Source organism: Sceloporus undulatus, chromosome 4 (assembly GCF_019175285.1).
Source record: "Sceloporus undulatus isolate JIND9_A2432 ecotype Alabama chromosome 4, SceUnd_v1.1, whole genome shotgun sequence".
Classification (NCBI taxonomy): domain Eukaryota; kingdom Metazoa; phylum Chordata; class Lepidosauria; order Squamata; family Phrynosomatidae; genus Sceloporus; species Sceloporus undulatus.
In genome coordinates this window covers 39,061,203-39,084,345 of record NC_056525.1, presented here as the reverse complement: position 1 = coordinate 39,084,345, position 23,143 = coordinate 39,061,203, and the positions used below count along the sequence as shown (strand labels likewise).

General features: G+C 40.2%; 3 protein-coding genes across 5 annotated transcripts in view; 2 read left to right on the top strand and 1 right to left on the bottom strand.

The window, feature by feature from the left end:
• Positions 1-12,296, top strand: part of MAP1LC3A (microtubule associated protein 1 light chain 3 alpha) — a 34,987-nt gene extending 22,691 nt beyond the window's left edge. Inside the window, exons 2-5 of one of the 2 annotated variants that reach the window (XM_042465852.1) lie at positions 3,745-3,800; positions 4,918-5,096; positions 9,312-9,418; positions 11,708-12,296. In XM_042465852.1, the coding sequence (XP_042321786.1) occupies positions 4,935-5,096; positions 9,312-9,418; positions 11,708-11,870 (432 nt within the window). In that variant the 5' untranslated portion in view covers positions 3,745-3,800; positions 4,918-4,934 and the 3' untranslated portion in view covers positions 11,871-12,296. The remainder of the gene's footprint in view (positions 1-3,744; positions 3,801-4,917; positions 5,097-9,311; positions 9,419-11,707) is intronic. The other variant, XM_042465853.1, reaches the window with a different exon arrangement.
• The window catches only part of ITCH (itchy E3 ubiquitin protein ligase), a 603,853-nt gene that overhangs the window by 125,303 nt on the left and 455,407 nt on the right, over positions 1-23,143 (top strand). The gene's annotated exons all lie outside the window — the stretch shown is intronic.
• The window catches only part of PIGU (phosphatidylinositol glycan anchor biosynthesis class U), a 50,744-nt gene continuing 49,993 nt past the window's right edge, over positions 22,393-23,143 (bottom strand). Inside the window, exon 12 of the mRNA XM_042465846.1 lies at positions 22,393-22,913. Coding sequence (XP_042321780.1) covers positions 22,800-22,913 — 114 coding nt within the window. The 3' untranslated portion in view covers positions 22,393-22,799. The remainder of the gene's footprint in view (positions 22,914-23,143) is intronic.

Sequence of the window (23,143 nt, the reverse complement as noted above, 5' to 3'; positions counted from 1 at the left end):
CTTTTACATTCTTCTTTCCATTCAGTCCTTTTCTGTGTAGAAGTGAGTCCCTGTACTGGGAGAAGGCAGGATATAAATAATAAAATAATAATAAAATAATAATAATAATAATAATATAATAATCCAAATCAAAGCATCCCTGACAGAGGCTGATGGCCATCTTTCAGGGATGCTTTGATTTGGATTTCCTGCATGGCAGGGGGTTGGACTGGATGGCCCTAGTGGTCTCTTCCAACTCTACGATTCTATGATTCTATGAATAATAATAATGATAATATAATACAGCGGGCCCTCCTTTTACAGGGGGGAATCCGATCCGGATCCCCGTCCACATAAGGAGAAAGCTGGCTCATGGCAGTGTGCATGCCTGTGGTGCACACACCACTGCTTTAATTGGTGCGCAGCTTCTGCATAAGTTGGAAGCGGCGTATAGTGTGCCCATGTATGGGGTGGGCACATTGTAATATATGAGAACACCCATTTAATTCCTGTTGGTATTGTATGTTTCCCATTTAGTTCTCATTCCATTTTAAAGATGGTGACTTTTGGAGGTAATCACATGCAAATCACCTTTTTGTAGATAACAAGGGTGATCTCTTTTTATTGGACTTGTTTACAATTTTAGCTTGGCAAAACTTTTCATTGTGGTTCTGCTGCCCTCTGCACTTGCTTCATAAGGTGGCTGGCTGTTAGCTGTGATGGAACCATGGTTCTATGGAAAAATCTTTAGTTTGTTTTCAGGGCTATGCTGAAGCCAAGAATATTTGCATGTTTTCAATAGTTTTTGTAACCTAAATGGTTCCAGAAGTACTTTGGACACTTTATTGTTTGGAGTGTGTGTATATATACACATACACATACAGCACTGCTTTATCTACCAGGTATTTTTTCATATCAGTTAGGCTGATCTGTGGCTCATTGGTTGAGTATAGCCGCCAAATAAAGTACAGTGCACCCGCTTCATATGCAGGTGCACCATACATGGCTTTCAGCAAGGGGTGGTGCATCCCATTTTCAATGGGGCTCGAGCGTATGCGTTTTTTTACATGGAGGTCCAGAACGGATCCCCCGCATAAAAAAAGGACGCACTGTATTAGACAGCATCAGTTTTGTGTAGTTCCAGTGGTACAGTGAAGCTGAGCTTACACTCCCATTGTTGTCTCCTTGCAGATACACTGTGTGGGCCCCATTTTTCATATTTAAAAAGGGTGTTTGCTGTAGTATTTTTTGCCATGTTGTGTGTGAAAATATACTTAGTTCAGATCTTGGTTGAAAAATGAAGTTACCTGGTGGCTTCATCCAAACCTCTGTGTTCAGCTTCTCACTTATAATATGGCTGAGGCTTAAATTAGTTTCTTCTGGTATATTTATAATCTACCTTTATTTTTATAATCTTTCAACCATTGAGATTGTATTTGGTATACAGAGCCAGCTTTACCATTAATGTGTGTGAGCAGCAGTGTCAGATGACAAAAGGTGTGCGCATGCAAGGATAACTAGGTGCAGCTGTACCTCCCTTCTACAAATGTTTCTAAGGAGCACCCCACCACCCCCATTCCATTTGCTTTGTGTATAAGGAATGAACAGAATGTACCTCTTACCCTACACCTCGGAAAGCAAAATGTCTTGTACTAACCCAGTGTCTTGCTGGGATGAAACAGCAATTGGACTTTAGGGGTCAGCATAAAAACTCTCCCATATTGTCTTTTCCTACCTCATTCCCAGTTTATTAAACACACCCTTTTTAATACATCAGGGAGCATTAGCAAGTGAAATCATTAATGAACATGGTATAAATATTTTAATTTTGCCCTGAAATGGCACGGAATCTATACAGAACTGAGAGCTGAGAAGGTTGTTCTTTCACACCTAAAAATAAACAATTGTGATGCTTTGCTTAACAGGTCCAGAGGCTCACAGTTGGTGATCACATCTGAAGGCTATTTCATACAATAAGCAGCATGAAACTAGCTTTGCCATATTGAGCAAACACTCAAAACAACCATTTACACCTCTCTGTATGACCCATGCGCTTTCAAATGTATGCTGCGTTGACACTTAACAAATTTTAGATGTAAGCTTTCTTGAAATATCTTGGACATGTGCCTTAAAAACTGGATATGGTTCATGTAGCCCTGGTTGTCCTTCTGTTTACAAGTACAGTAGAGTCTCGATTATCCGACATAAACGGGCGGGCTGATAGTTGGGTAGCCGAAAATGTTGGATAATCTGGAGGGTCCAAGAAAAGCCTTGAAATCACTATGAATTGCAAACGTATTGAAGTTTTATTGCAGTAACAGTAAAAGTAACGTTGCAGTAACGTTATAGGAATAACATTGTAATGTATAAACAGTCCTCTAAAAATGTAAAGAAATCACTGATCAACGTTGTGATGTACAATATGTACTGTATAAACAGTTCAGTCCTCTGAAAATGTAAAGAAATCACTGAGCAGCAACGTTGGATAATCCAGAATGTTGGATAATCGAAGGTTGGATAATTGAGACTCTTCTTTAACTGCTTTTAGTTGAGTTCTGGTTTTTGTCTTAAATGTTTTACTGGTGTGTTGGCATAGGAACAAATAGTAATTGTGACACTGACATTGACAATGTGAATAAAGGGCAGTTTAAAATATGTAGATCAGTAGTACCTTTGTCAAGTCACCTTCTCTCAGCCTCGGGGGATTTCAAAGGCATACCCCTCTCAACAAATCTTGCCAAAAAAAACCTCCATGATAGAGTCCCCTTAGGGTCACCAAAGTAAAAAATGACTTGAAGTCACACAACAACAACAACAAATAAATTTCCTTCTCCTCATTCTGACACATCCTCACCTAACCTGTTTCCTGGCAGTTGTATTGGACTGTACCTCCCATAATTCCTCAGCAGGATGGTTGTTGGGCTATGAGAGTTGCACTCCATGCCTGGAAGAAAACAGGTTGAGGCAGGCTGCTGTAACACCTCTATACATTGTAATCTATTTTATTAATTGGGACTTGGCATATTGCTGCATCCTGTCTTTTAGGGTAAGGTGATTTCACAAGTCTGCACATTCACGTTAATAACTTAGAAACCTGATGACACATGTCAGGAAGCTATAGCATTGAACACTGAGAATAGATCATGTTCTTGGGGAAATAGGAAAGGGCAGGTGTGGGAAGCTATAGACAGAGTAGCCGATGGAAACCAGCTTTATGCAGATATCCCTCTTGGAAAGGAGAAAAGTTACATGATCCCTAAGATACACAAAGTAATTCTGAAGGGGTCCTACCACTGCTGCAGTAAATATTTGGACAGAACAGAAAGACTGGTTCATGTTGCTCTGCATGGTGTCAAATGTTTCAAAAGCATCTAGGTGTCATTGCAGGACATTAAAAAGGGAACCTAAAACTTCTGCTGCAGTCAGGCTGGGTAGATTATGTGAATGATAGTACCATTATGGAGTTGTTAAAGTTATTGACTATGGGTGGCACATTTTTCTTTTACATGCTTGATAAATGTCTGAACAGGGCTTCTATCAAGTGACCCAAGCTTCTAGTGGAAATGATGCCATATGAATAATAAGAATACATTTTAGTATTATTGGTATATACATACTGCTTGCAGACATTTGAATTTATCTAGTTGCAGTTTTCTTTCTTTTTAATAAAAAAATTAGTTCATCCTCAACAGAAAACACCTTGCTTAGGAGATCTGAAAGATAAGTATTTCATATTCCTAAATGTTCTGTTTTTCACTTTCACAGCGGATCGTTGTAAAGAGGTGCAGCAGATCCGAGAACAACATCCAAACAAAATTCCTGTGAGTACAGAGCTTTGTATGCACTTTAAAATGAATTTCTGTGGATTTTTGAACAGTCATGGCTTTTGTGCCATTCTTTTGAACTTGAAGACCAGCCTGTTAAAGTTACTCACTTTTCTTCTTACATTGAGAGTTTGTCCTTCTCCACTACTTTTAGAGATTAGATACATCAGAGGTTGCTGTAACCCTCTGCAGAAGAACTGGTCAGTCTCCATACTTGTTTTTTAAATAGAACTCTTAAGATTCACCAGCTTCAAAAAGCATACACATAAGATTTTGTGGCTACTATTGATAAACAGCTAGGAATGAGAAATCATTGTCAGACTACTGTAAAGTCATACAAATCTAGCAGTAGATTCAAATTTACTATCTACCTCCCACTTTTGCCCTGCAATACTTCTCAACGAATTTGTAGAATGCTCTTGTTCTAAATTTTACCCTTGTTTCCCCCTCTTTTCAAAAATTGTGCTTTCTGCTTTGGAAATCTCTATAAACATAAGAATAAGAGCAGGAGCTGTTTCAGGATTGAGTCCTTGTGAGCACAGTGAATTGACATACAGGAGAGGAGACGTGGTTACTGAGAAATAGAGATGAGGTCTGGCCAGATCATGACTGAAACAATCTGTTACTTGGCCCTACCATATGTCAAAGAAGAGCAAAGATGGAGATGTTTGTTTTGGATGGAGTCCTTCAGTGGAGTTGGTTTTTTTGGACTGAAGTTCCCATAATCTCCCAGCTAGTATGGAAGTGGCCTAACTGGCTGAGGGCTGCCAAAAGGTGTGATTCCCATTCAAAATGAAGCAATAAAAAGGAAGTTGTCTTTATTGTGAAAACTGCAGAAATCCCATCCTTTTAAACCTTTTAAACTTTTTCCTTTTAAAATATTTAAAAAATACTATTTTGGGCCCTGTAGTTGTAGATATGACACACAAACATATTTTCAAACTCTTTTAGTTATGTAAGAGTACAAATGATGCATGATACTCTCATTTAACCTATCAGAGAACAAACTGGAGAGCGTCAGCTGGGAAGCACTAACTTTGCATGGCAGAGGCTTTCTTGGAAATGATCACTCAAATACAAAAGTAATCCTATTCCCCTCCTTTTTTATCTCTAGCTGATAAAATCATTTAAATGAAGCTGCCATCTGGATGTATTAGAATTCCATCTATCAGTTGCAGTTCATGGAAGCAATTAAATAACATTACCATTACTATGAAGACCTCTGCTGTTTGCATACAACCTCCTCTCTTCTTGTTCTGTTCACTTTACTGGAACAAAAGAACCAAGTGGAATGTAATAATCTCCCTCTCTCGTGAAAACAACAAAAGATGGGCCTTGGAAATTACTTTGTTGATTGTGTGTGTGTGTGTGTGTGTGTGTGTGTGTGTGTGTGTGTGTACAGCCACCCTCATTACCAAAACAACCCCAACTTTCCTTAAAAGTTCAGGATAATTGGGGATATTAAAAAATTAAGGTGCTCTGCCAATACTGTGGATTTCCTTCATCTGATTTACATATTGGTTTCTTTTAGGCATGAACAGTTCTGATTAAGGATTCCTGTTGATTGACCTGCTTACTTGAGGTTCTTGTTGACTGATAGAGCTTTTAAAACTCACCCAGCCTTAGAGTGCAACAGAGAACCGTTTCAGAGAACATAGAAATAATTTAGTAGATTGGGGGAGTTATCTCAGAATGGCTGGTTGGTGCTTTAATTGAAACTTGAATTGGCTGTTTTCCGATCACCATGACACCCACCTTGCTTCCTTTCCTTTAAAACTTTCACAGCTCTAGCAATATTAGACTCCTTCTGCTCTAGCTAGCAAAAATGTACTAATTATTAAATTATCAGAATATTGTTCCATTGAATTATACTTAAAGTGAACTAAAGTGAATATTCTTTTGATTCTAGTTCGCTTTGTTCACTCATGTAGTCTCCAAATACAGTGAAATTGATTTCCTTATTAAATACATCACCATCGTTTCTGGGTAGCCAATACTGAAGAATTCTTCAGAGCTGTTTTGGATATTCTAGAGAACTGGTGGAAGAGCAGATACGTTCTCCCTCAAATGAATGGATTGACTAAAGTTAACCACTGGAAAACACGATAGGTGTTTGGTCAGAACCAGGAGGCATGTTCCTGTTTCTTACACTTTTCAGCGCTTAGAAAAATTGATTTTTTGACTGTGTTGCCTGCATGTTGTCTAAGCTTACTTACTATGTGAAAAGTGTGGTATAAGTGTCATTTCTGTTGTTTAATTCCCGTCATGATTAGGCAGCACAATTTTCCTTGCCACTACTGTCTTTTCCTGTCTTTTCACCTTCTCAGCTCCCTCAATTACTTCTGCCTACTCTGTCCTCTGTCTTTTTGTGATGAACTTGTGGACACACTGGACTTTTCTTGTATATAATCTGGGTTGTCAGCTGGTTGATGTGAAATGGATCAGGGACAGCCTCTGCTACTTAGAATGAGCCAAGCTTTGGTTTCATGATGACTTTCCTAAGAGGATTGGGGGGGGGGGGGATCTTATGTGATCTTGACTAGTTCTCTCTCTTTGAAACAGCTTTGTCATCAGCAAAACATACAATTCCCAGAATCCCCCAGCCAACATGGCGACACGGAAGTTCTAAGATCAAACAGAACATCCTACTCAGAATTCTAGCAGTTGTAGTCCCAAAAAGTAACTTTCTAAACCCTGGAAATCCTGCGGCTCCTTTGCTTCACGGGAGCTAAATTCAGCTTCCTCCAACCTGGTGCCCTCCAGATCATTAGTACTTCGGCTCCCATCTCCCCCAGTCAGCATGACTAATGGTTAGGAACTCTGTGAGGTGTAGTTCCAAACTACTGGCTAGTACTAGGATGGAGAAAGCTGAGCTAAAAATTAGTAGCTGGTTTATGCATATTCTGTGCTTAAAAGTAACCAAATTCTGCTACCTGAGGTTGATACAAACCTGCATTCTATTTTATTTTTTTATAATTCCACATCACTTTTGAAATCTCACCAGCTAACAAGTATACTACAGTACTTGTTAGCTATACTAACAAGTATAATTTCTATTTAGCTTCCCTCTTAATTACTGAAAAACCACAAGGCATTGTCAGTGTGTTTACTTCGACCACCAGGCTCCCCGTCAGTATCTAATATTGGTCTAAAGGCAGTTCAGGCTGTATGTATGGATATATCATATGCAAGCATACAAGAAACAAAAGGTGATATTTGTATATTTAAGCAGTCCTGCATCTTTAAAGAGACAATAATAAACCTGTGGTCTGAATCTTACTGTAGGTTGTTAAATTACCACTTATGTAAATTCCATTGATGGAAAGGGTCTATTCTAGTTGGCATTAAAATTAATTTAAGAGGAGGCGTTTGGCATGTCCTCACAATTGCACCCTTATTCTGAAATTGTAAGATCATTTCTGTTTCACACACTAGCTTTCTTCACATGTTCCATGGAGGCCTCTCACCACAGTTAAGAGGAGGAATGGCATTTGTTACTATACCCAACAACTGTACAGTGAGCACACACATCTGAAGAAGAAAGGCTTCATGTGACTTAAATTGTGTAGCCACAGGGTAGTTACAAGGAGGGCCTATTCATGAGTTGCTGCTTCATTGGACTGTAGAAGATACTCTTTTGGTGTCCATGTCCAGGATGAGATTACTTTGGCCATGTGACATCCAGAGTGGGCCACTAGCATAGCCCTCTTGCTACATAGGAGTGTCATACATATGAGTAACACATTGGAAGATTATATTTAATGCACTTTTCAATTCTTTCCTAGCTTGCGTGGGGAAAGAATGCAAAAGGGGGAGGGGGAGAGAGAATTTTCTTCTTCTGTGGCCAGTCTGAGAAATACTTCTACATGGTCAAACTATTGACAGCATGACCTTCAGTAGCTGAACTAAGAAAGCTACTTTATACCGAATCTTGAACATTTTTTCATCTTGCCTGGTATTATTGACCTCAACTCGTAACAGCTCCCCAGCATTTTACCCAGGAGGCTTTCCCAACCTGAAGATAATAGGGATTAAATTTAGGACTATCTGCATGCAAAGCATGCACTGTGTCACTTTACTATGGCCTCTTTTTGTCTGACTGTGGACAGGCAAGCTAATTTTGCATTATTGTCTAAGTCACTATTGTTGGAGGCTTCATTTGTTGCAACTGTCAATCTGTGTTACATGTATGGATTGAGTGCCATTAATATTGTCCACCTGCCTTAGTGCTTGGTCTGTTCCCTGTCTGTTCCTTGCCTAGGAAGAGACTTACAATAGTATAGCACTGGTGAAAAATTAATAAACTGAGATGGAGAGCAGATGTAGTAGCACAATGTTTCTCAGATTGCCTGCCAGTTGTACCTCCTTCTGTCCTATAATATCTTTTGTTGAGAGGTGATGAGAGAGAAAAAATGATGTCACTGAAGCACTTGGTCTGTAGGACATTATCCAACAAAACTGACTGGCAGAAGGCAGACCAAAGAAAGTATTTCTGCATGGAGCTCTTTATCAACATGGTTTTATTGTGACAGGATATTGAAGTGGCTGTGCTTACAGATGGATATAGTTGTTACTCTGAAAACAACTACTCTACATCATATCATGCCTTGGTTATGATTGTGCCAGGGGAATAGCCAAACTACATCTTTTTTTAACTCAAAGTATAGTATCCCCTCTCAATTCACAGGGGATCAATTCCAGACCCACCCACCCCCGCAAAAATGGCAACCCACAAATATTTGAGTCCCATTGAAAATAATGGCACAAGTGTGGAGCCGCATACAGGCATGCACCACCATTTTATCCCTCCTTACTTGTCCTCCCTTGAAGAGTAAGACCGTGGACTCCAAGTCCGCGAAAAGGGAGAGACAAGTGTATAGGGATTCAGTCCAGGTTAGGACTCTAAAGTGTACTTTATTGTACTTTTGAGTTATGTAACTATGGTGGCTGAAGGATTCTGGTTGTAAACCAAAACAGTAGCCTTAGCAATTTATGTTTGGGGCTCAGGTAGTATGGAGCCAGCCATTTTTTTTGTCCACATAAGCTGACTACAGAGAGCAATAGTTGGCTGAACCTTCATAATATCACAGGGTCTCTTTCTTTCTCAAGCCCTTGTGGAGCGGTTATTTTTAAACGTTATTTCAAAAATTTAAAAAGCAGTATAGGGGGGCAGCTGGAAGGAAAGGAAGGAAGGACAAGACAGCAACATTCAGATCCATGATGCCTATTGTTTTCAAATGGGTGTTTGCAAAATCAGTTTATTTCAGGGTGCATCTGTAGAAAGCCTTAATGCAGTTTGGTTTTTGCTTTTTATTCCTGTGTGTGATGATAGGGAAAAAAGCCATTTGGATGGGGCAATAAGGGAACCACCTAATGATTTGTGCCTTGAGTGGATGAATCCATTGTCAGAATGTTACACCTGCTAATATTTGTGTGTTTGCTACGTAAAATATTTTGATTGAGCTGGACAAGAAAAGAACCTGATTGTAGCTACTTCTCATTCACCAGGTCATTATTGAAAGATACAAGGGGGAGAAGCAGCTTCCTGTGCTGGATAAGACCAAATTCTTAGTTCCTGACCATGTCAATATGAGTGAATTGGTAAAAATAATCAGGTAAGTGAAATGTCTCAAAGTAGTTAGCTGTAATATGTTCTGACACTACAAGCACAGGAGTATCAGTCATGCCCAGAATCAAGTTATGCAAGATATGGGAACGCCCTTTCTTCCATTGCTTTTTAATCAAGGGATGTTTTGCTCAGTGCCAGTGCATCTACATAGGAACATAGGCAGCAGGTTAGGGAGGCATACTTGAGAGGGCAACTGTCACAATACCAGTGATTGTTCTTGTGTTGTTACTTGCATAGCCAGTTCCCCACAGAAATTGAGAATGTGCCCCACAGTTCTCTTGGCCACCTGCGCTACCTGCCAAACCTTGACAGTGTAAAAACAAACCTTGAGAGAGCACTGCTTCCGTCAGAGGGGTTCTTTGTAAAACATTGTATACCTTGATAATGATGGTAGTGGCGTCCTTTGGCTGTGTGGCAGAAAAGCAGGAAATAGACATGATTGCAGGGATAATTGGTGAGGAAGGACAGTGGTGGTGTTGGTGGTCAAAGAGTGTGATGGAGAATCCTGCCTCTTCCAGGAAGATACTGTAGGTAGTCATGGGGATTGTCAACCTTATCCTCACCATGCTGCTGAAAAATGCTGTGATAATAATAAAATAAACTGGGGTGGGGGTAGGCTGAGATCCTGAACCAAACATACGATAAAGTTCTGCACAGGTGGAACTGTGACATTCATCTGCTCAGCCACCCATGAGGTCATTGCTGTGCATACAACTGTACAAGCATAGTAGCATGTTTCTTTCCCAAATACCCCACACTTTCCACCAGCCAGTAAATGAAGTAGGGCTCTACAGTAGCTGATTTTTTTAGGGGAGATTGTGGTTGTCACACAGTCTGCAGAGGATTTCTGCCTTCTCAGCAACCAAAAGAGTGAGTTATGCAGAGGTAAATTAGACTTTCTTACTAACAGGATGTCAGCCAATGTTACTGCCTTCCCTGCTTTGCACTGAAAAGATATATTTTCATCATGTGCTACCTACGTAACAGTTTCAGATTGTAAATTGTTTGGGGTCAAAGCTTTGTTTTAGATTGCCTCTGTAAATTTTTTGTGGTGCCCTAATACAGTGTGAACTGTACAGATCTTTTAGCACTTTTTGAGACTAGCTTTCAAAGACTTAATGTACTGCCTCAGATGCATGGAGTGAACTAATGCCTAGGAATAGACTGTGTAGCCATAGAATTGCAAAACTTGTAGGGATGATGATGAAGTGAATCTTTGGATGGTGATGAAGTAGACAGAGATCCAAAACACACTGCAGAAATAATTCAGTTTGAGACCACTTTAACTGCCCTAGAGGGGTTCACACTCCCCTCAAAGGACTGTATTTGCAGCTTAGGGGTGCTTCTCAACTCGTCGCTTCAGATGAGAAATCAGGTGAATGCAACGATCAAGAGTGCCTGTTATCAGCTCCGGCTGACACGTCAGCTGCGCCCTCTCTCTCTCTCTCTCTCTCATGAGATAGTAAATGATCTCTCTGCCTTTACTTATGCATTTTCCATTTTACTTCCATTTTATAATGCTCAAACAATCTACAATAACTTCATTATTCTTCTGAACTGCTCATTAATAGCTTAATCACCAATCTTTTAGAGAGGTGGTTGTCAATGACCCCCATTTATTTTCTAAAAACTCAAAAACCTGTTTTCAACTCTCTAAAAATTTGTCTGGTTTTTCATACCCCAATTTCCTTGTCAATTTATCTAGGTCTGCCAATTCTTGCAATTTTAATAGCCAATCCTCAACCTTTGGGATTGCTTTATTTTTCCAAAATCTAGCGTAGACCATGCTGGCGGAAAAAATCATATAAAATAATACACATCCGAATTTCTTTTCTAGTTCCTCACTAATCATATTTAACAAAAATTTCTGGCTTATTCTCCGGTTTTATACTTAATATTTTGTTTATTGCTTTCCATATATCTGACCAAAACTTTTTTGCCTTCTTACATTTCCACCAGATTTTGTCACATTTGAGCGCTAGCTATTTTAGGCCCAGAAAAGGCCAGTTTCAGAAAAAGACCTGCACCTAAATTGGGCTGGGATGAGGAGGCTAAAATCTTGGTGAAAATGCCCCCTGTAGTTTCAGATGAGGGACATTTGGATGGCAAAACAGTTGGGGGTGGGTTGCAGTGCAGGTGCAGCTTCTGAGGGGCTCATAGGGGACTAATGCAACCCCTAAGACTCCCACTGCTCTCTGATTGGAATAAATAATGCAGATATGCTAGACATCTGTTTAAATTCTGCTGGAATAATTGCTACCTGCATTTCTTACAGACGTCGGCTGCAACTGAATCCAACCCAGGCTTTCTTCCTGTTGGTGAACCAGCACAGCATGGTGAGTGTTTCCACCCCTATCTCTGAGATATATGAACAAGAGAAGGATGAAGATGGCTTCCTCTACATGGTCTATGCCTCGCAAGAAACTTTTGGCTACTGATACACATCAACATCATCGTCTTTATCAGAGGACTGACTCCAAACTGTTGCATCAACATCCCTGCCTCCCCAACACTCCTCACCTTGGAAAGAGAGGCATGTGACTCAGGAGGGGCACAAACGCAACCTCCCAACTTCACAGTGCAACAGACCAAGATAGTTTGGGAGGATGTGTGTATATGTGTGTGTGTGTGTGTGGAACCCAGCCCCCCTCTGCCTTTGCCTATTGTGTGCAGCATTTACTGCTCCCTCCCACTTTCCTTGCTGCACCTTCTCTGTCTCTCTTTTGTGCTCTCTTATTATGTCTTTCTTGGTTTCTTAGTCCAATGCCAAACTGGTGGAGCTTTTAGAAGGCTGAGGACACAAAAAGAAACAGCGTCCTCACCTGCTGGGGCATGGGGATGGGCTTGTCCACTAAACTTTTCTATAAAAAAAAAGCAGCAAGTTTGAAGACAAAAACAAACTGAAGAGTAAATTAAAACTTCTATTGTTGCTCCATGAATTTTTAATTGATTTTAATTACTTGCATATCAATTCTTGGTGCTACAGAGTAGATGTAGGCATCCTCTACAGGACTGTGTATAATGTATATCTTTTAGATTTATTTTATTATTTTTTAAGTACACTGGGGGATATAATTCGCTTGTATTATGTAGATTCAACCAACCAACCCCATGCTTTTTCGCACTTTAAAAATGTAGTAGAGGTGAGAGTGGAATTAGCTTAATTTTCACAGATCTGTCGTACCTTGTGCTGCTTCTCTGTCGATATTTTTTTTTTTTTTGGTTTTCTTTTTTTAAAGAAAAGTCAACCCATTTTTTTTCTCATGCATGGATTTCTTTATTTTTGCTGGTTTTAGTCCCATTGTGGCAAATTCACTGAAGAAATGTACTGATTTATATAGCTACTTTTTTCTTTTTTTAAAAAAATATACCAAAAAAGTATGTCTGAAAGGAAAAAAACAAGTGCACCATCAAATCTATTAAAAATATCTATATAAATAAAGATAAATGAAAATTGTGTCCTCGTGTAAGAGTGGTAGATCCCATTCCTCCATTTCTTGATCACCTCTGTGTTTCTCTGTCTCTGATGTACAAGTGCTATTTTTGAAGACGTGATTCCCTATGCCACTTTTTGCTTCCCCTGTTTATAAGTGGCTACATACGGGATGGCAAAGTGTTTATCTTTTCACTTACTACATACAGATGTAAACAGCATCTGCACTCCATCTGTGTTCAGGTGGGTTGTCCTGTCCATGGGGGGTGTTTTTGTGTTGAAAACAGTTATACAGTAGTTTATTTAAAAGCCAGGCTTATGACATAATTTTTGAATTACACTCTCAGCCTCAGAGGAAGGCCATGGCAAAACTTTCTCTGTCAAGCTTTTTTCAGAGGGGGTTTTCCTTTGCTTTTTGGCTGAGAGACTGTGGCTTGCCCAAGGTCACCCAGTGGGTTTCCATGGCTGAGCAGGGATTCAGACTCTTGTCTCCAGAGTAATAATGCAGTGTTCAAATCACTACACCATGCTGCCTCGCGTTTCTGTGAGCTGAGAACAAAATTTGTGAACCACTGATTTAAAGCACCCCATATTCTGGCTATAGCAGCACACTAGAAAGGAATGAAGTTTGAGGAAGAAGTAGGGTGGTTGTGCGTGTGTGCAGACGATGCCTGCCCACTCTAAAAATGCATTGGGATGACAAGAAACACCACTTCTTTTTAAGCCAGAGATTGCTTCTTGCACCCAAGGGGTTGGTCACTTGCAGCATTTGAAACAGTTACCTTTTGGCCTACAGATCTCAGATTCCACCACCCAGCGTGGCCCCTGGTTTAAGCATCATCAGTTGGGGAGGAAAGGTCCATGGCATCCAACTCAGAAGACACAACCACATAATCAGAATTAGATCCAGACCTGGAAGTCCCAGTCATCATAGAAAGATGGATGGTCTGTCAAGCAACGGCAACAGTAGAGGTAGAAGGCATGGATTTTTTCTTCATTCCAGATGCAGTTTCCTGGCCTTGAGTTGGCTGAGGCACAGCCTGGGCTTGAAACGTAGGTCAACAGATGCTCAACCTTGTCAAACGGAGGCCAGCACAACAGACTGGTTGTGGTCCAAATGGTGTCTTACATCTCAAGGAAGCTTCATTCCTACATTGGCAAGTATAATGCACAGAACGTTGCCAGTAGAAGAGCTGACCTCAGAATAGTAGGATTCCCAAGAAGAGGATCGATATCTATAATAGCCATGGTATTGTTGGCTATGGACAGTCTGGATGGAATCAACAATATCATCTGCTCCTGTAATAATCAATGGAAGAAGCCGACTCAATGTCCAAACTGGAACAAGAGTGACCTGGAATGGTATCAGTGTTGGTGTCAACATGGAGATGGAATTGACAGAAGAGGCTTCTCTTGAATCAAGACTTGAGCCGGAGGAGAAACTAACTTGATCAACAGAGGATTCCTGTATTTCTCCCTCCAAAACATGGCAATCTGACCTTCCATCCTGGATGGAGATGGTCTCTGTCACCACAGTACACAATACACCATGTACACAGTACAGTTTCAGAGAAGCTGGCAAGAGAGATATCATGGTCTTGTGAAAAAGTCTCTGAGGCAACTTCCCTGAAGAGTTGATGGCTCAGCAAGCCATAGCTTCAGCCAAATGTGAAGGCGGCTGAGGAGAATAGTGTTCTTTCAATCTCTTCTTCTTATAGTTTTTTGTGGGATTTTCTAGCTGTGTGGCCATGATCTAGAACAGTTTCTTCCTGCCATTTCGCCAGCATCTGTGGCTGGCATCTTCAGAGAATGCTTGCCTGGAAATGAGTTGGGTATGTATATACTGTGTGACCCTGGGAAGGCAGGAGTGATATGTTTGTGCTTTAGGCCAGTCTGCACCACAGTCTCAAGATATCTGCCCACAGTCCATGGACAATAAGATGACATCCCCAGTACCACTGCTGACCTTCTTAGCGGATGTACTACCAACATACTTGCAGCCTTTCGTTTAGAAGAGCCAGCATTCATCACGACTGAGGCCAGCTTTGTCTCTAATAGTCGAAGGTTGCTTACAATGCACAGGCTCTTGTGGTTTTAAGGCCTGCTTGTACAGAATAATTTTAAGGCAGCACTCTCTATTGTGTCTGGCCTGCAGTGTGAATGCTGCATAATGCATACACACAACATGCAACAATATGGGACTTCTCATATACTGAAGGCATCTCAAATGCCCACCTTGGCCCAGAATTTTAGTGCTGCATTCGGCACATATTATTATTATTATTAAGTAAACAACTTATACAAAACAACACAAGAATAAAGCAAAATAAAACAATTCATCTCACAACTTTGAATTATGTTGAGGGTCTCCTTGGCTTCTGCTTAATGTAAACAGTCCTTTTAAAGTCCAGTGCTCTTTGTGTAAATGCAATCCAGAATGATCAACCAAAGGTTCAGATGGGATGGAGGTTGTCTTCTCTTGTTTCTGTCTTTATTTACAAAATCAGTGAGTAATAATAATAATAATAAAATAATAAAATTTATTTATATCCCACCCCATCTGCACTCAGGCAATCGGGGCAGCTTACAACATTAAAAATTATACAGTTCATATCCCCCAACCCTCCCTCCCTTAAAATAGAATCAAACATTTTACACTTTAAAACATGTTAAAAGATAAGTAACAATTTAAACAATAGATAAAAACAAACCAACTGTAGACAAGCAAACAGTAAACGGGATCGATCCATTACTTTCTCTCTTGGGTGGCCAGGCGTCTATTCAGGAAAGGCCTGCCGGAAGAGATCCGTCTTAACAGCTTTTTAAAAGCTGTCTAAGGTGGTTATAAGACGGATCTCATCCGGCAGGCCATTCATAGTCTGGAATGGAACCATTCATCTATCAAAAGTCCTGATTTTGGTTGTCCTGCATAACTTGCCATTCTGTCAAGCAGTTTTTCATTCAACACATTTCTTAAAAGAAGCCAGTATGGCTAGAAACCCATGCAGATGATCCGTCCTCAGAAGATTTCCAATTTGAGTACACGAACACTGTTCATGACGAGGAAAAGGAACTGGAGGGTTTCGTTGGGAGCCTCCTACATAGGGTTGGCAAAGATGGCCAGGGCTTCTGCCAACACTTTAGAATGCTACAGAGTGCTCCAAAAGGCACAGGATAATCCATTTGTGTGAGTCCAGAGGCCACAAAGAAGAAACAAGCATATGATATCTGCCTGCCTGCCTCTTCCATTCCCTGTCCCTTGAGCATCCTTTTCTTCATAAAAGGAGCTGTAATAGAAACATGGCCAATGGATAGTGGAGGTGAAAGAATAGCCTTATTATACTGGATAGAGCAGTTTTTCAGCAGCTGCAGGAGAAATGTATAGAAATATTTAATTTGATCTTTTAGTAGAGACTTTGTTACCAGTTCTCGCAACAAAGGCTTTAAAAAAAAGCCCAGTTCACTCATTTAGAGAGGAATATTTTTTTGGAACCTGAAAGTCATTTGATAATATAGAATTTAATTTCTTCTAATATGGTTCACCATAGTTGTTCTTCCACTTTGATTAGGAGCTATTTTAGAAGCAATCAATTGCACAGTCATACCAGCTGCTCTGCTGCACTGGAGGAGGAGAGGCAAGGTTTTCTCTCCATTTGAACTTTTCGCCTTTCACAATGCAAAAAAAGAAAGAAAGAAAGAAAAAAGGGACATACACAAAATGCAATGAGAATAAGAATTTCTTGCACTAATAGATATTTCTCTGCTCCTTAACAAAAGGGGATGAGCACTGCTACTGTGATAGAACAAGGGTGTTTTGTGTTCTGTGCAGGTGTGAGCAAGAATGCACAAGATAGGAAAGGCAAAAGCTGACCTTGAATTCTCTTAACAGAAGTGAAATACAGCAACAGATCTGGCAGCAAGTCCCAGGACAGACACTGCTCCTGTGAGGAAAGAATGCTGCCAGAAGTAATTATTCACACAATATATAATATTTGACACAAGATCTCAGGGGCTTCACACGCCATTCCAGTACCTCTGAAACCTACCTTCAAGCCCTCTGTAGTTGCAGCCATTGAGAATTGGGAGATAACTAGTAATCCCAAGTTACATGTTCACACATAGCCCTGTGTTTAATTCAGGTAAAAAGAACAGTTGCGCAGTTTGCATAAATTAGACTCAACTGTTCAGTGAACACGTACTAAAAAATAATTTGAATAACAAAATAAAAATACGTATAATCCTGTGGCCTATATTAATTGTGCAAAGTTGCATAATTATTGTCTGTTTGAATAATTTATTCTAATTTTGTCTATCATGGGAAGAACCAATGGGCAACACAGAACCCTGACTCCTTTGGAGATTTCATCAGGTCCATAGACTTCTTCAGGCGATGCCCACATATTTTAAAGCCTATATATGAAATCATAACGACGAGAAGCTTGTTTTAAACAGAAATGCTAAGAGCCCATGCTCCCTGCTTTTTAATGCTAAGGTTAAACTCTGTGACAAATTTAGTGCCCTTCCTCCCTTTAAGAATACAGAGATAGTACCACAGGGAAGACAAATTGCTGAAGACAACACTGCAGCCAGCTTTAAGCAATAAGATGATTACCATCAGAAGAACAAATGAAGCAGTTCCAGCGCTCCAGGGAAGCCATGTAGTCATTTGGATATGGTCTCCAAATATACCATTTCCTCCCTTCTCCTGTGCACTCATGTCTCCATTTCTGTAAGAACAGTTCAACTCCCCTTTGATCCTACTTTAACATGGCACAGACAGAAACCACATTCCCACAGCAGCTGTTGGCACCCATTTGTTCATGCCTCGTAGCTTTACTTTTGCTAGTTTGACAGCCTGCTGTGCAGATCCTGTCATTTGGAGGAAAATAATCTCATATCTAAGCAAGCCATTACCTCTTAAAACTCATTCTGATAAATTGCTATTCAGATATTTCCGTCATCCTGGCCGAAGAACTGTCAGATACAAGAGACATCACTCAAGCAAGAAAATGATACAGACAGTAGTCTTCCTGACTTGTATGTACAGGTCCAAAGTTCCCCAAGTACTGAATTAAGTTGGTTTTGGAGAATCTAACTTCAGCTGTTGCCCTTTCCATAGTTTTCAAACAATGTCAGTGTTATTCAAAGCTCATCAGAGTTTTCTCCAAGAGAAGATGGGCATCGATACATATAAAGCTTGTTATGGTGTGTTAGCTATAATTCAAGTTGACATCCAACAGGTCCAGCCTCAAAAAAATGTGCATCTCAGCTTAGAACATGCTTTTAAACCCTATACATGGGCCTTCCATTTGCTTATGCTTATGGATTTTAGTAGCCACAACTTAGGAAGAATACCTCTTAACAATTCCCTTTTCTCACTTTTGGGCAAGCAGAAGCCCTTGCCCTCATTTGCCCAGCCAGGAAGTGATTGATTGTAGCCTTAATTCCAAAATAAGGCTACAGTTTGGGAGAAAGGGGTAGGGGTAGGACAAGGACTGTCTCTGTTATCCTACACACAGATGCCCTTCAGTCACATGGAAAATAAAATGGCTGATGCCATGGCAACCACTCAGTGCCAGGATGCTGCAGCTCCAGGGTTTCTGCATGCCAGCCCAGATTAGGATTTAAGAGGATGAAAATGGGGGGGTGGGGGAAACGCTAGAATGAGGACACAGCTGAGCCAAGGCAGAGAAAAGATTATGTTACATTAATTACATTTAGCTAAAAGGTTTTATAGCACTTTGCATGTCCCTAGACCTTTCTTACCAACTGGCCACTATGTATGCATGGCAGCCACCTGTTCCATTTGAGCTGTAGAGTTCTGTAAATATGCACACACAGACATGAACATGATTGTGCCTAATATTCATTTCTCTCACTCCCATCCCTTGCATGTAAGCATAAACAAAATAATACATACAAAGCAAAGAACAGTTGAGAGGGAAATGGTCTTGTGTTGTGCATAGCATACAAAAATGATCATTTTTCCAGTTTACAAAAGAGAACAAAAAGCAGTGAGAGCTCCACGAGTGAATGAATGGCCCTGTGGAAAGGGAAACAAATTGTATTTTCTACATGAGATTAATCTGGCTATCAACATACGAATTTCTCTCTGTTGCAACCAAAAGCTCAGAATTCAGATAAAGCGGCCATTTTGTGGTGACCTGAACAATGTTTTATAGTAAGGGATATACTTTAAACACTATTTATCTTAACAAGTGTGCATCTTTACTTCTAGGCAAAACCAGATCAGTTTACAACCCTCTCTGGTTATCTTTGCTTTCTTGCCCCCTCTGCTAGTAACATATTGAAATAGTCTAATACGTATATAATGAAGCCTCATGTTGTGAAGTTGCTATCCATGCCGAGTTTTCAATGGCTGCCATTTGTGGCAATAGAAAAACACTGTAGCATAGCAATGGTATGTTAAATCACCTGTTTGGCACAGCTTTGTTTCTTATTTATATAGAGTCAACTATGCACACAGTGCTTTGCAAGAACAGGACTTACAGTACCCATTGTGTGTGCAGTCCACCATTCTTACAACTACAGAAAACGTATGTGTATGAGCCAGAGAGAGAGAGAGCACACACACATACATGCCTTCCTGTTGACTTATGCCGGTCAATTTATGGTGGCCCCATGAATTTCATAAGGTTTTCTCAGGCAAGGAAAACTCAGAGGTGGTTTTTGCTAGTTTCTTCCTCTGAAATACAGCCTTCAGCACCTGGTATTCATTGGCGGTCTCCCATCGAAGTACAACCTTGCACTTAACACAGCAGAAAAAACTTGCAGTTCAGATTGTAAATCAACTGAAATGATGGCTACTTCTTCCCTCCTCCTGCCCCAGATAAAAAGATGCAGCAGCAGCACATCAAAAGCTGATATACTCAGAGTACCCAAAAAACACAGTCAACAGTCACGTGCCACACACATACTGGCTCCCCTTCTCTCCTCTCTTGTCTTCCACTATTTTGACCCATTGTCTGTGGCTTTGGCAATTCCTCATTTGAGAAGCAATCTGTCAGAGAAACTTCTATCTGCCAAACAAACTCATGTTGCAAAACCTGTGCTTAGTTAAATGAGTTGAGTAAAACAATCTTGAAACCTCAGATTTTCTCCAAACCAGCCAAAGCACATCTTTGTCATATTTTTCTGTTATCTGAGATAAAATGTCCAAAGGAAATTTGAGACATCCCTGAGTGGGGCAAATGTTTGCAAAAAACAGTGACTGTCAAAAGCAATATCTGCTTTTAAACAGATCATTAACTCAGGTCATTCTTCATGTGAACTGTTTGTAATCAGATTATAAACCTCAAGTGAATAATCTGTAACAAATATCAGGATAGGTCAAATTATCTTGATTTATAATGGACTCATTTTTCAGACTTGCCTACAAAATGTTTTTTTTTTAAAAAACCACTAATCGTCGCTGTACAACTGCTGTTCCCACAAGTGAATGTGTGTCCAAAGGATGCACTAGGAGTAAATTATCAGTGTGCATTTTCTGTACAAATTCTTGGCCACATAGTTTCTCTTTGTAGCACACAATAACTACAACCCAACATCCCCTCAGTTTAGAACAGTGATAGTGAACCTATGGCACGCATGCCAGAGGTGGCACTCAGAGCCCTCTCTGTAGGCACACGTGCCGTCGCCCCAAGACAGAGTTTGCCAGAGTTTGTTACTAGAAAGCCAGAGAGACACGACACTTTGCAGTAAATAAGTGGGGCTTGGCTTGCAGTTTGGGCACTCTGCCTCTAAAAGGTTCACCATCACTGGCTTAGAGTAAATATCTACATACAGAGATATGCTACATCAGCACTGCAGTCCCCATGCAGAATAACAACAGTATTCAACACTTCAATGAATGGGTGCTGTTGTGCAATACACAACCACAAGGCACAGTGTGTAAGTGCAACACTGTTGTAACTGCAACTCTGCTTCTACCTCTGTCAGCAGAATGGTACATCATCTGCCCTCCATGTATAGCACAACATATGCAAAATAATCTCACTATTAGGATGCCAGCCAAAAGCTTGTACTGTATAGGGAAGAACTGGCCATGCTATTTGCAGGTCAGAGAGACTACTAAGCATGAAATTGGGGGCAACCAGTCTTATCGGACAGGACAATAAATTGGAAGTGGAGCTTTCTGCCATAGTTCTGCTCCCTTCATATGTTCTATGGACTGAATTATCTGAAGTGTGAAAATTATACTCTGCAAAATACTCTGCCCCCTTTAAATGTACATTTCAACTCAAAAGCATTCTACCTTTGACAACCTTTTTGACTGTCTTTGAAGGCATCTTCGAACAATTCTTTAAGGAAGGGTTATGTCTGTTGAATCTCTGCTCAGTTATGTGGTAGCCATTTGTGGATATCTGCTAAACAAATCATGGCTTGTCAATCAGTAAGGCAATGCTTCTTTATTTTATTTTAAATTCCTTTTGAAAGATTGCTTAATAAGAAATAGATTATACGAAAGAAAGAGATTATGCCCTGCAGAGTGGCTTTTGGGGGAGGAGAGACAAAGGACATATTTCACTGTAACTTCAGTGGATCCAAATCCAGTCTCTTTTGCTCGTAGATCCAAAGATAAAGTGTTTTGTAATTGGGCTTCTGTTAGACTTTAGCTTGCTCTCATTTGGGAAACACTTTTAAAGTAAAAGTCAGAGAGAAAAGCCAGCTATAACTGTGTTGGATGAGAAGAGATAAAAATAACAGCAAGCACCAACCAAATCAACAAAAATATCTGTATCTTGGTTACTGAAGAGAGGAAATTCTACAGAACACGCAGCACTGCAAGTGGGTGGGTTGGGACAACCATTTTTGCATAGCTGCTTTTCTAATACAGTCACATTATACTACTCCCCCCTGCTACAGATTTAACACTTTGGGTGAAATTTGTAATGGTGAACTACTGAAAGGCTTAAACATCTCACAGAAAAAGAATGTTCCCATTTACAAAGAAACTGGATATTTTCCAGCTTTTTGTCTCAAAATGCCACAAGTATGAATACACATGACATGCTTGCAAAATAAAAGAACAGTTGAAAGGTTGGAGGAATTTTGATAAATATCTTTAAAAGATGGATTGATTTGGTAGCCTCTCCATGACTGCTCTAGTTGATAAGCCTTGCCATGGGTCTCCTACATTATGCATTTTTTACTAAAATCACACATAAATGAGACAGTTCTACATTCATAGGGATGGGCATAGTCTTCTCTTTTTAAAAGAGGAAGCAAGAATTCTCCTAACAGTTCTCTGCCTCATGTCTGAGTATTTAGAACTTAACTCTCCATGTCCCTCCTAACTAAGGTTCAATCAACAGCTTCATTCTGAATTATCATGCTGGCATCAACCATTTTCCTAGAGCACAATCCCATACACAAGCCATCCAGGGCCTCCAACATCAGTGCAAGATGAAAAAGGTGTCCAATATATAAGAGCAGCTGCTCATTCTCCAAAGGTTCTGTATATCAGGCAGGTGAGTTGCCAAGTCAAGCAGTGGAAGCGGAACAGCAAGAGGAACTAAACAGATGTTTATTGAAACCATTCCTTTTCCTGAAAGAGAAAATTCCCAGCAGTTTGTGCAGAACTTGTGAGCATCCTCAACTATGGTCTTGTTTTTCTCCAGGTGCAAACTTGGTTTCAGTCCAAATGCATTTCAACACGATTCTCCCACGACTGATGACAGGTTCACAGAAATACAATGGCCGGAGAAAGAAGCTTCCAATGGGGGCTACAGCCCACAACCCGTTCCCATGCTCTTTATAACAAAGTCTGTACCAGTATCAGTTTTTCTCCAAACTGCAGCCCTTTCTCCATATGCAAAAAAAAGAGATATCTTCCTAAAAATCAGACTCACCCATCCAAGTATTATCTGTTTCTCATAGGAGTATTTTTCCCAAGTCATCTTGGATGGCAGCTTTATTTGAGAACCAACATGGGGTCTGTCCTGTCTTTTCTTATTAAGAAGATCCCATGAGTGAGGTAGTACTCCCTCTGTAGGTAGGCATAGAAATAATCTGAGATGAGCAAGATCTGCAAGACAGAGAAAAAGACAAGCAAGAATGACATTAACTCCTTTGAGACAAAATGGCTGCAGTTCCAGATCAAGAGAGACTGCTCATGCACTGTATTTTAAAAGCCAGTCAGATATTATCAAGCACTGCTAAAATCTGTGGGTTCCATCTACTGCTATAAGCACACAACAAATGAAAATAATAATAATAATAATAATAATAATAATAATAATAATAATAATAATAATA